The 14,223-nt window shown below is 38.2% G+C and overlaps 1 protein-coding gene across 17 annotated transcripts in view; it reads right to left on the bottom strand.

Moving 5' to 3' along the window:
• Positions 1-14,223, bottom strand: part of CNTN1 (contactin 1) — a 225,682-nt gene that overhangs the window by 80,387 nt on the left and 131,072 nt on the right. For all 17 annotated transcript variants that reach the window (XM_085536184.1, XM_085536156.1, XM_085536165.1 and 14 more), the window contains one exon: positions 3,109-3,238. In XM_085536184.1, coding sequence (XP_085392310.1) covers positions 3,109-3,163 — 55 coding nt within the window. In that variant the 5' untranslated portion in view covers positions 3,164-3,238. The remainder of the gene's footprint in view (positions 1-3,108; positions 3,239-14,223) is intronic.

The following is a 14,223-nucleotide window of genomic DNA, read 5'->3' as shown; positions in this document are numbered from 1 at the left end:
TTGCAGAAACCCTGACTGGTGGCGCCAGTCATGAACTGATTTGCCCAGAGGAACTTAGCTTGTAGAAGCACCTTAGATCTGTGGATCCAGGACTAAAGGAGGCAACTTGAGCCAAATGAAACCCCATGTTTACTTAAAAAATGTTGAAGAAAAGTTTTTAGTATTCTGCTTTCAAAGTCTGCTCCCTGCTAACTTCTCTCTTTAATATGATCTCTGGCATATCTTGTTGTTAAATGAGAACTCAAGATCTTTACTTATAAAACATTTTCAATTCCCAAATTCTCTGTTGTTATTTACATTGCTAGCACTCCTCTTTATAGAATTGCATGTGGAAGAATACCTGCTAAAACTTAACCTGATCACCCTAACTATGCTCCCTCTTTTCCACAGTATCTTTGATCTCATAACCATTCTGTGAACACTTTCAGGTAACCCCTTTTATGTCTGCAGCTCAGCGGTTCCTGGTTTCTATGACATTTTCATTGCCAAGAAATATACTGAAAATGAAAATTTGCTACAACTAATTACCAATAACTCTAGTAGTCATGGAATGAGAAACACCTTAGTGAGATTCACATACTGAGGCAGAGCAAAGACTGCAGATTCAAATACAGAATCATAGAATCACCAAGGCTGGAAAAGACCTAAAAGATCATCCGGTCCAACTGTTCACCTATCACCAATAGCTCCCACTAAACCATGTCCCTCAACACAACATCCAATTGGTCCTCGAATAAGGAATGTAATCTAAGAGGGTGCTAAAATGACCAGATAATAGAAGCAGACTTCTTAATTCAAAAGGATTTTGCAATTAGGGATGCAAAATAAAGCTGGTGTGTGTGTGTGTTACTCAGCCTCGTAACAATATACTAGAGATAACAAACTCCCCATGACTGTATTACACTATGAATCCTTCATGTTGGTAGACAGTGCCATATTTTTTTTTTTTACTCTTGAAGTATTAAATTTGGCTTTTGACTAAAATTCATGCAAGTCCTGAATTTATTACTTACCAGAATGTTAGGAATTTAAATTGAACTTGAAGTGCCTTCTAAAACCAGCTCAATTATAACCTCTCCACATTCAAATCCATTCATACCACTGCCTTCTATTCAACTCACCTGAATCTAACACAGCCAACTACCATCAGGTGAAAGATAAATATTGCTATGAATATATCAATGCATGCTACATGCTATATCACCATACTCAACTTCATTCGTTTTATGTCAGTCACTCTGAAAGTAATGCCTCCTACTTATTTCCAAGGATACTACAATAGATACAAAGAGTACAATAACACTACTTGATAGAACAAATTTGCAGCTACAAAACACTATTTTTCAACACAACCCACCATTAGCTGTGCATTTTCACCAGTGATGAACAAGAACCTGCATGCTGTGCTCCTAAAAATTCACATCAGTGGAGGTGACACACTGCTGAAATGCATCACCCACAGTCTCATTGTGCTCACATCCACTGTTTGGCCTCTAGAAACATTCAGACATTCCACACGTGATGCTGTTTTGTTAGTCTGCCCCTCTGCTGACGTCTGTTGTGCAGCAACAAAATGTAACATAATACTGGCAGGAAGTTTTAGTCCCTACTGCCATATCACCAACATCTGCCTCTGATGTTGAGGGACAACATAACAAAATAGAGGGCCTTAATTGAGGAGCAGATCTTGTATGTCACTTGCTATTGACATTCACAGAACATCATATTCTCTAATGTCATTCTAAGGCACTTACAACATGCCAATATCTCTGGTTTCTGGGAACAACTGCAATGTACAAAATACAGAAGTAATAGCACTAATTGTTAGTTGTTTATTAATAGCTATCCATGAAAGAATTAAATGGATCTCTTATTGCCAGTAGTTGACTCAGAGCTTTTTTTAACTAATATTTAGCCCTTGCTTGTGCCCTGTAGTTGATGATTTTGTCTAATATCACAATGAAATCACATGTAATGTTACTGATGTTAGTTGATGGCCTTAATCATATTTTCAGACTCAATAATATAAACAATATCACCTCACAGCAGTGATGTTGAGGTGATGCCTGAAATGATGGGCTAGACTGAGGAAGAACATGAACATAAGTTCATTGGAAGACTAAATATCTTCCTAAAGAATTCCAAAAATTGTTTTATAAAATGATGTAAAACTAACTTTATATTTAACTTTTTCCTCAAAGCAGGGACTTACTTACAGCCTACATTGATACATGTTAGAAAATAACCACAGAATTCACATGAATATTTGACCTTCCCAAAGCTTTTTATATGCAAAACCTAATTATTCTGCTTTTTACATGCTGTGATCTTAATTCATGCAGGCTGTACATAAGCAAAATGTTCTCTTGAGAGCTCTATACTGGCAACCCAATTCATGACAGCAACTAAAAATCAGCATTCATTTAAGTTGGCAAGGATGTCTGAAACAGGCTTTACAAATCTCAGAGCTGTTTGGAAAGGTTGGAAGAGAAAATAAATTTTAATTCTGAATTTTAACTTTCCAAAGATCTCTTCTTTCTTTTAGATCTGAACCAAAATTTAAGTTGCAAAAATCTCTGTAATCTTAGATATCAGAAATATGGCTCCAGCAAGTTTAAAACAGCCATATCTATCTTTATGAAAGCTTTACTATTTGTAATTTCCAATCACAGTTAGTATATGAAGCACTGCTCCACTGTATTATGAAAACTACCACTGCAGTGTCCTAGTAGGAAATTCTAATTTTGTGAATTTTAGATGGTGACAATATTAAAGAATGTTGTGTTTGTTATGTCTTCACATGGGAATTTTTCCGTTCTTCTAATTATCCTGATTATCTGTGCACAAAATGATGGCTCATACATTTTTATAACCTTAGATGAAACTAGAGAAAATAAATGGTTCTGTATATTGAGTGGGAATAGCCGAGAAAAGTCCAGATCTGCATTTGTTCCAAGCTTTTAGTTATAGCTTTCAATGTAGGAAGTACGCTTCCCTGCTCACTCTTACTCACATTTATTAATTAATTGCATTGAAACCATACAGAAAGCACAACTGACCTTGGATTGCACAAAACTGAAGACAGTTAAATGAAGTAAAGCATCTTACCTGCCACACAGAAGATGAAACAGAGTGTAACAAGATGACTGATGAAGAACCTCATGGCTACCTTCTATTCAGAGATTATCTCAAAAGGAATTCTGCCTTGCAACAAAAGTATTCAGAGAACCACAACCACCTGATTAGAGAGAAAGAAAAAGGAGTGAATAATTCCGACATAAAGCTTTATCTAATATCATTTATGGGAATTTAAATTCCCATATTATCTGTCTAAACCAAATACTTATGAGTTAACATAGTACAGAGCCTTTTGAATAATTAATGTATTGCTGAATTTTCTACATTAAATTAATGATCTCTTTTATTCAGTCAGCACACTCCTTAGAAGTCCACACAATACTCAGGCCTTCTGGTGGTAATAAGTTGTATAGCAACTGTCAGTACTGAACGTCCTCTTTTATATCCTTCTTCCTAAATCAAAACTATGCTTTAGATTGGATCTAGATAATTTATAGATTTCAGATTATAGGAAATACTAAATATTATGCAGCTTGTACCATTCTATCCTCCCTAATCTCAGTAAACACTACACAGTAATTAACGGATTTAAAGTCTACGAGAAGAAAACTACAGTGAAACCAAAGCACATGAACCTTCTTCAGGGCTAATTATTTTGGCTACTATATAATTACTTTAAAAGCTTTAGCACACAATCAATAATCCTGTGGAAAAGCAGTATTAGTTTCTATGTGTTTCCTTAACATAATGATTATCAGAACATCATATTTAAAGTTTTCTCCCTATGAGAGAAATTCTGCCTGAACATATATTAAACTGAAACTAATTGAACATGTAGCTTCTTCTGAGTATTTTGATATTTTTACTTACTTGAATGCTCTACTTCTGTAATGCTTTCTGCTTTTCTCAATCAGTGTTTTGCTTGACTCTTCCTTCTGGTTGGTGGCTTTGTCTATTTCTTTAGGGAACTGCATCAGCACTACAATTTTGCAGAGTGTAATTTCCTGTCTTCCTTAATAGGTTTCTTGCTATACTTTCATAAAACCATCTTTTATATGCACCACATCTTGTTTATACCTTTTTCTATATCTCCTCTTGATTGGCTCTATTGTAGCACTGGTTAAGCTATGACCTTCACACAACGCACTGTTTCCATTGCTAAAAGAGTATTACTCTATCTTGGGCATGTGGTGATCTTATCTGCTCTGCACAGTTAATACATTCTGTTGCTACTTTCATTACACAAATTTGCTCCTAGGTACCTAAATACCCTTCAGAAATATGCATCCCAGGAGGTGTGCATGATCAGAAGACCTTTTCACTTTCAGCAGGATGCAGTCTTGATGCTCCTGTTTCCCAGAGTTCCATAACAGGTATCAGTGACTGACCACAGCTTCTGTCTTTCATCTAGACTCTCCATCTTCCCAGGTCAAAGTCTTTACTGTATTGTTCTCTTTTTGCACAACATTTCTTTATATTTTCTTTGAAAGGTGTTCCGTCTCCCACCTCAAGCACCAAAAAACAGGCAGTTTTCAATTTCACATCACAAGTACTAGCATACCTGATTCTGTAACTATGCTTGGGATAAATGCTGCTGTGATTACCAGCAAGTCTATGAGCTGCTGCTCGATACGCCTGCCTCAGTGTCTCGTGTCTCCCCGAGGCAACTAAGAATACATTTCAGCTGTTAGGGCTTTTCACTTGTCCCATGTTCCTTGCCTTGAAAAACCTCCTAAACCCTTGAGGCTGCTGTTTTACTACCATTCAGGGCTGTCCATTTCTCCTCCCTTGTGATTCCCAGATTTGTCTCTGGCAGCTAGAGGTGCAGTCAGGTCAGTGACAGCAATCTCAGCACTTTAGAGTGCACCTACATTAGCATTTCTGTTCAAACTTGGTGGGTCTGCAGCATCAGTTTTGCTCTACACTCTGAGTGTGCTGGTGTTAGCTAACAGCTGTTGCCGCCTTTACTTCATCAGCAATCACTAGAAGCTCTCTGAGCAAAAAGTTAGTTTCCATTTTTCTTGCTGAACCACTCACGCATACAGAGTTTCAAATAATGCTGAAAAGGCATTTACTCGAATATGCCTCAAAAATCAGTGAGATTTCCTTGAAGAGAGTTACACAGGATATTTTATTAAGTTCACAGTATAGGAAAATGGCAGGAGATACCAAAAGAAAATCCTTCTGAGTCAGGAATTACAGAAGCTTCAAACTTGTTCCTAAATCTTTATCAACAAGCTCAAAACTGTATTAGTTGCTGTGATCCTGAAAATCTTTTATGTTTTGCTGAATATTCTTTCCATGTGAAACTCAAAAGACATGAACAGGGTTCCCAAGAACTGGGATTGATTTGGAATCATTCCCTTGAAAAAGGCTCTTAATGAGATAACAAATGCAAATGTGTCCTGTAGCTGAATGCAAGCATCAGAATTTAACAGTGTTACTCTCCTGCTTCTCTCAGCTCTGAAGTTTTTTCAGACTTCAGCACTGGAGTTTGCTCTGTCAGCTAAAGGGTGTTCACCACTATCTCAGCCACCTGTTTTAAATGGTGGAGGTATGGTCTGCTACGTCTCTATGATGCCTCAAAAAGACAGATGTAGGTTACATCAACAAATCATTTTGTATACTTGTCCAGTATCCAGATCCTGAGCACGAAGCTTCTTTTGGTATGACACTGACTCTCCTGGAACATTTATTTCAGTGACAGGAATTAAATTGCACAGTCATTCTGAAATAATGCACATAATTAAACAGCAATGAAACAGTAACTCTGTTGGGAACAATAATAATTACACAGTAACTCAGGGTCATAATAACTGTGTTCAAATGCATGGATAGATGAAAATGTTAAGAGCAAACGTTTGCTCTCTCTCTCTGACATTACAGACACCTCTGCAAACAGCAGATCCCCCCTCCCTCTCTTTTGCAGAATTCAGGTTCTTACTGGAATATTATTTTGTTCTCCAGCTCGCTGAAAATTCCTTCCTGTTGGCACAGAAAATGTAGTTTGGTTCAAATTACAGTAAACAAAAATTGTGTCAGTAAATGCTATAAATACCTCATTTTACTCAGATACAGAAATATCCTCCCTGCCAGGACTAAAATCCTTTGCTTGCCCTCACTTATTTCAGCTGAGTGGGTTCTGTCTATGTAGCACATCTCTCCCGATTTATCTCAGCTTGCAGAAAAGAAGTGAGGCTGCTCCACATTGCTCTGGTGAATTCGGGCAGCACTGCCTGCTATTAGATGAGACAGCACGCGGGTTATCTTCTGCACGTCTGAAACACCATGACTGTAAGTGATGGCACCGCCCAGCTGACTGAGTGCAAGTCTGGGCGTATTTGAGGCAGCAGCTCTCCCACCGGGGGCAGCTCCGTGGGCTGCAATGCTCATGCAGTGTCATCCTCTGTCTTTTTAACTTTACAGCTCTCGTGCTTTTTTTCCTTGCAGAGAGAGAAGGATACTGTTGCCTTGTTAAAAATAATTCCCTAACAAAAGAACGATCATTAGTACTACTCACTTCCCTCCCAGTAAAAACAGAGTGATCACATGCCAGGATCTGTGCCTTTTCATCTGCACTGTGCGTTTTCTTCCCTAACAACAAAGAATCACAATTTCAGCAAATGAAAAACACACTTGAAAAAATGCTTGGGTCACTCCAAAAGTAATGCCTCCTATTTATTCCCATGGGAACTACAACAGAAACAAAGAGCATAGCAGCACTATTTGGTAGAATAAATTCTCAGCTAGAAAACGGTATTTTCCAGTATAGTTAGCCCTATTAAATGTACATTTTCACCACCAATAAACAAGAACCTGCATGATCTGCTCATAAAAGTCTGCACCAGTGAAGGTGACCCACTGTCACTGCTGTCACTGCAGAAACGCATCACCCGCTGCTACATGGAGGAACTCAGTGACACACCTTTGCTTCATACACACTTCCACCTTAGGCACCATTTTGTCAGAGTGACCCTCTGCAGCCACCTGATGCAGGGCAACAAAATGAAACAGTATCATTGGGAAGATTCAACATCTACTGGCACACCAACATCCACCTTTGATGCAATGGGCCAACACCATAAAACAGAAGGCAGCATTTTCGAAGCACTCCTCATATATAATACAATGAACAAGCACACAGATACAACTGCACCCAATTTAATTACTATCTAATGCTCATTAGCACATTTTAATCCGTTTTGACTGTTTTGTTTCCCAAAAGACCCAATCACAACTACAGGTCTTTGCCTTTCTAGATTCAAGAAGCCTCCTTCTAGTGAGCTGTCTGGAGTGCAGTCCTCCCAGAGACAGTGTGAAAAAACTGGGACACTGGCTGCTTAATAGACAGAGAGTTCAATTTTGAGCATGGGGACCTCCCAGAACTGTTTTGGGGGCTTTTTGATGTCTCAGGATGCTTCGTTATGATCAGGATGCTCTTGAGACAAAAGGAAAGAACTACCCCTCCACACTACCAGATCGCAAAGATTCCTTAATCTCTCAAAAATCCCTTCAGGAAAATATCTAATTTTTCTTCCATATTCTCTGTGGCTTTCTTCTGACTTTCAGTGGATGCCTTTTGACGTCATTAAGAAACAAAAGACACTTGCTTCACAGCTATGAAATCACCAGGTTTAAAACACTTCTCTATTTAATGTAAACCTGTAGATGAACTCATAACCCAGACACAGAAGTGAGGGGAAAAGAGCAGGTGAACAAGTCAGTTGAATAAAGATCATAAGATCTAAAGCAGTATTAATAAATTGCATAAATTGCCAGAAATTAGGAGCGGGATAAACAAAAGGAAAAAAGCCTGCAGTGGAAGTCAAAGCACCAGTGGTGATGCTTAAGGGGTGAAGAGGAAACAAAGAAATACAACTCAGCATTAGAGAGGGGAGGGACATTGGTGGGAAACATAAGTGAAACGTGGAATGATGGGACCAACAAACTACCCCAAAGGGGCAGTCAGAAAGAAGGAAAGAAAGGAAAAAGGGACTGAGGTGTAGGTAGGTGAATACAGATGAGGATTAGAAGTCTTCACTATCCACAGCAAGAGATCAAAGGACTAAAGGAACAGAATTGATACAGATGATTAAGTTTATTTTATCTGTTATTTTATCAAACTAGACTAGCACACAGTTAAAACAGAGAAACTAGGAAAAAACAAACAAACAAAACCAACCAAACAACAACAGAGAATCAGTTTGCAGTTGTGTACTAGAAAAACAACCATCAAGATGATGAGAGTGGAAGAAGAAAGGCAGACAAGTTGTGTGTATCGCTAAACCTCAGCAACTTTTACCATAGTGTATTCAGCATGGGGGCAGCATGACTGCTACAACAGCTCCCAACATCTGCTCAAGGCTCCCTCTTAGAAATTAGTACAGAACTGATAGAGATGGGGCAAAGAAATGTGCTTAGGAGCTCTGGCTTGGTACTCTTAGCTATGAGAGGTAAATCAAGATCCTTGTCGCAGTTCTCATTCCTGCTGTATTATTATCATTATACACATTCAAGTTTTAGAATTGTAGAGATTCTAGCCACATTAGGCTATAAATAGATACAATAATCTAGAGGAAATCTCTGGTTCTCCACCCTTTTTCAAAACATGAATATATATAATTGCAATAATTCACTAGTAAATGAACACAGTGGAAAGTTATAATCAAAGCTTTTTAGAAGCGACACAATACTTCAGCCTAATCAGTATTTTCTATTTGTTTTTACTTCAGGCTTTTTTAGTGATTTTAGTAAGCATCTAACTGCTTGTTATCTCGATTTTCTTAGAACAGGTTGCTTTTCTTTTTTTCTTTTCTTTTTTGCTATGAGGATGAAAACATCATAAACCTTAATTCTTGCTCAGTATTTTGAATTATCAATAAACATTTGAAGTTAAAGAAAATAATGATGCATACTGAAAATTACTTATTGTCATCTTCTACTGCTTTAGTCCTTGCAAATTAATTTTGTGATCAAGCCCTTTTTTGAATTTTAGTTAAGATGGTGACATAAGAAAGCACATTGCATCTTATTCAAAAGCATATCATCCACAACCCTTCCATTTAATTCTGAAACCAACATTTTAGCCACTAGTGTTTACTACCACCCACTCCCAATTCATTTTCCGTTGTTTACAGATGCTGTAGTTATTTAACTAGATGCTTAGTTATTTAACTAAATAGTTCAGTTCTTCCACAAATACTTATAAAGGTGCTCTTATTGCCCTTCTTCTGAACGAAACTCTCACACCTTAGGCTTGGAAGAACAAACATCCTGGGGACAATATTGAGAACATACTCAGTTACCTTTTTTATACCTTCCTAGAACACTCCTTCTTTGGCACAAAGAAGATAATAAATTCCTTCTATAGATATGTTTAGAGCTATTGCACTTCAAAGCCATAGCACCTACTCTACAATGCAAGAACACATAATGCCTATAAGAAGAAACAATAACGTATTATGTAGTACTACATTCAGAATATTGTTATAAGATATAAAAGACACTACAGACCTGAACACCAACTTTACTGCTACAAGATGTCTGTTTTACATTGCAATTTTCTAATGCATTATAATTTTTTTCCAAGTAGGAAAACATGCTGGTAGTTAATCACACTGTGAATGTCACCCTCCTGCTTCTTTTATATTTGCACATCTAAGGTTCCAGGTTTCAAGACTTCTTCAGTCAGTTGCTCAGTAAGTACTTCGTTTTTGGGTTAAGCAATTAAGGATCCCTATGGAATTTTCCTTTGCTAGCCTACTGCATCATTCCCTCTGTTTTCTTTCTTCACCCTCCTCCCCTGCCTCCTACACAGTTTGTTTTGGCTTTCTGTTATTTTGTCCTCTCAGATAGCTCATGCCACTAATGAGATGTCGTATTTTTCTTATTTGCATTCACAGATCCTTTATAAATCAAGATTCTTCTGCAAGGGTTCCGCAGTGGTCACACACCTATCTCGCAGTTAATGAGTGACTGCAATATGTAGGGTCAGTTACTGCATGGTTACTTTTCTCGAGCTGTTGAGCTGTGAAAAGATTTTGCTTTGAAATATCTTCAGATAAGGTAGTACTGCTTACAAGTACTCAAACGCTCCTAAATCATCATGTCAGTAGGAAAGGGCTTGGCAGCCAGTCCTCTAAGCCTCTCTTCACACGTTTTGCTCTATCAGCAACTGGCTGTTCTGTCTTCTATAGCAATAAATAAGAAAAAGATCACTTACTGCTGCTATAATTCATAGGCATCGCTCTGAGTTTTCTAAAGCATCCTGTAAGGGATGCTGCTTAAAGACTGCCTGCTAGAGAATTTCAGCAAACCAAGATCAATAAACAAACTCTGGCCAAACACAGAGCATCATGCAGAGCAAACTGGTCTGTTTCTATCATAGAATGGTTTGGCATGGAAATAACCTTAGCAATCATTTTGTTCCAACCCCCTGCCATGGTCAAGGACACTAGAACAGGATGTGAACGCCCCCACCCTGGAGGTGTTCAAGGACAGGCTAGATGGGGCTCTGAGCAGTGTCTCACCACCCTCACAGAAAAAAATTTCTTCCTAATATCTAGTCTCAATCTACCCTCTTCAACTTCAAAACCATTATCTTTCTTTCTTTTGCTACATGATCTCATAAAAAGTCCCTCCTCAGCTTTCCTGTAGGACCCTGTCAGGTACTGGAAGGCTGCAATAAGGTGCCCTCAGAGCTTTCTGTTCTTCAGCCTCAGTAACACCAGCACTCTCAGCCTGCCTTTATAGGGGAGGCGCTCTACCCCTCTGATCATCTTTGTAGCCCTCCTCTGGACTCACTGCCACAGCTCTGTGTCCTTCTTGAGTTGGGGGCTCCAGAACTGGACACAGTACTACAGATGGGGTCTCATGAGAGCAGGGTAGAAGGGCAGAATTACCTCCCCTGACCTTGATTTCTCTTTATGCAGCCCAAGATCAGGAACACTAGCTTCTATTTGTATCTTAAAGCCCAGCTGAATCCAAGATAATCAAACACACCTGGACTCTAGAGCTAGCATGGAAAATATCCACCATGAATATAAGCAGATATCTATTACTTAAAATGAGCATTATGCCATGTGATAAAGAGAAACTTTTATTTTCTTCAGCCAGCACCTTCCATGGTGCAAAAAATATTAACTCTCAATTGAAATTAAGACCATAACTATTATCTTTCAGAGATTAGATTTTTTTAAAGTTTAAAAAAGGAAAAGAACATAAACACCGATTGCTTTGAAACCTCAGAATGCCATCTTGAAATTAAATCTCAGGTATACTAGATCTATTCCTAAGAAAAAATTGTTTGATGCTTCAGAAAATTTAATGAAATTATCACAGAATCACAGAATGACCCAAGTTGGAAGGGACCTCAAGGATCATGAAGCTCCAATGTGCCTGCCTGGCAGGGCCACCAAACTTCCATGTTTACTAGATCAGGTTGCCCAGGGCCCCATCCAGCCTGGCCTACTAAGGCCAGGTTGGATGGGGCCAATGAAAACCTTTATAGCACTCATGCCATTTTCTATTCAATTTTCAACTTTCCTGAATTTAACGACACCTTGTATTTCATCAGTAACCACAGATATGGGAATTAATCATGTGTATTCGACAAGTTCAAAGCCAATGTATTTATATTTATAAAAATTTAACAGTTTATAAAAATTTAACAGTTTTGTTCATGTAATCTGTAATTTAAGACACTGTATGATGTTTTCTTACGGCACAGCCAAAGACAAGCTCTGTGGGAGATTTCATCTTCAAGTTACACGTTTCCTAGCAACTCTCTTTAAATTGGAGTAGCTTTTTTTTTAAATTTACATCAATCACTTGCAACTCTTGAGAATGCTTAAAAACGTCTCTTTCATCCTGTGAATAAACAATTTGAATCAGACTAGCAGCTGCAAACAGTAGAAAAGGGGGGAATAATTCCATGTTTACTAGATTTTGCTACCACATTTTGGAATACCATGTCATTTGTGCCTTTTGGTTTAAGACTGCACGGTTCAGAACAGCCATGGATGAGATCCATGGTCATTTTTTACACATTCAACTGCCTTATACCATTTCAAAGACCTTCTGTGTCTCACAGATTCTTACTCATGAGGTAGACTTTACTGTATCCTTAACATTTCAGAAGTTAAATTACTTCTAGTGTACGTATAATTACCAGCAACAAAAGCATTGCATCCACAGTCCCCAGACAAGCACAGTTTTGAGAAAGCTTAGTTTATAATTTGCTAATTATCAGTTGATACTTTTCACACATATATTCTCCATCAATGGTAACACACTCTCAGAAGCACACAAAATATAAAGAAATCTCACTTAATACTTCGACAGCTGGAAAAATGCACTGATACACACTATTAGAATGGCCTTTGGATGAACCCTAGAGTCAAAACCACAGTATCAAAGAAACACCAGAAATGAGATCTTCCCATGTTAATGAGGCAGAACACTGACATCATGATTGCATTTCGATAAAAATCTTTTTTCTAAGCTCATTGAAAACTTAAAGTCTTGCTCTAAATAAATAAATAAATAAACAAACAAATAAATAAATAAATAATCAAACCTTAATCCATAATGCTCATCACGACCAAAAAAAAAAAAAAAAAAAGTTTTAAAGGCTCATCACCACAAATGCAAAAGCAGAAAGGAACAATGCAGGGCAAGGAAACCCAGTGATCCCATCAGCTGCCCAGCTCTTTCCAAAGCTACAGCAATCAGCTGTGCACCAGCCTGAAACCCAATGAAGGACTACAGTAGAGGCTCTCTAGAAGACCTCACAGATCTCAGTGAGGGACTAAGGTGGAGTGGCAAGAAACAGGTGAAGGAAAATAAAGGCATACTGCTATAAAAGAGTCTGGCTGTGTGTAAACAGTGGGCTGGTGAGTAGGCTTGTCTGGCCATGCTCTGCCCTGATCAGCAACATGTGTCCTGTCTTCTCATTAAATTTCATATCTATCTGTTTTCCTAGGTGAGAGCTCTGTGTTGAGTGTGCATGTATGTGTATGGAGGTGGAAGTGTCAGTGTGGAGTAGGACCAGGAGCCCAAGGGGCCTGGTGTCCAGGGGGAGAGCACATAAAGAGACTTGTGTGTAAGAGGGGCCCAAGTGGCAGCCACTGAAGAAGGGGTCATGGGACACTGCAGAAGCTGGAATACATAAATATGGTGTGAATGCCAATGTCAGACAGTAATCACCAACAGACATCAAGTCCAGAGCACTGCCTAAGCTCAAATCACAGCAATGAATAGGCTAAGAATAATGGAGATTTTATACCTACATCCTGCTCTGCCCTTTATTTTCAAATACCACTGAGAAAAAAATAAAAATGAAAATGACAACAAAAAACTAAGCAACTGAAAGCCAAATGCCTGACCTACTGAAGTATCTACAAATACTCAAGTGTCAGATGAACACGTATAGCAAAATCACCATGGGCACTCATATGTTTGCAGGACTGAAGCCTAGAAATCTGCATTTCACAGATCTTCTCCCAAGTTTCATAATGTTGCAACAAAAACTACATTTTTATTTGTAGATAAGTATAGATTAAGCAAGTCAGCCACAAGAAAGACATTTCTCTTTTGGTTATTGAAGTCACATTAATAAGTCTTTCCAACTCCAATAGACTAATTTCAAATAATTACATATACTTTAAGTGATAATTATTCTGTTGAATGTAACATACGAGTGCATTCTTTCATAGATGCTATTTTAGAATGGCAGTGTGCTAAGAAATCAAAATAACCTCCTCATTTAAAAGGATCTGACTGCAAAGGAGACGTCTTGCAGCAACTCCACTTTTTTCCAAGCAACAAAATGGAATAATCAGTCTCCATCCAACAGTTACCTGCAGCTCCTGCACACCTTTTGTTCGAATCACCAAAAGCCAGGTCATTATTACAGATTCTGATATCTTAGGTGATGCATTACTACATCTAAAATATCCACACACTTAAAAAAATAAATAAATCAGTAGTAAGTGATTTAATTCATTAACACACACACACATATTCTTCTGTACTTCCCTTTAACCTTCAAACCTGGCCTCCTATCCAATGTGGTCAAGCTTTCTTAAATGCCTCAAAGGTTCAGTTGAACTATTTCAACTGGTGAGGTACTTTTCATCTGAAAAC

The sequence above is a fragment of the Coturnix japonica genome, chromosome 1 (assembly GCF_054131305.1).
Source record: "Coturnix japonica strain WE chromosome 1, WE-NBRP24, whole genome shotgun sequence".
Lineage (NCBI taxonomy): Eukaryota > Metazoa > Chordata > Aves > Galliformes > Phasianidae > Coturnix > Coturnix japonica.
Note: the sequence above shows the minus strand (reverse complement) of the source record. Positions and strands in the feature narration are given on the sequence as shown.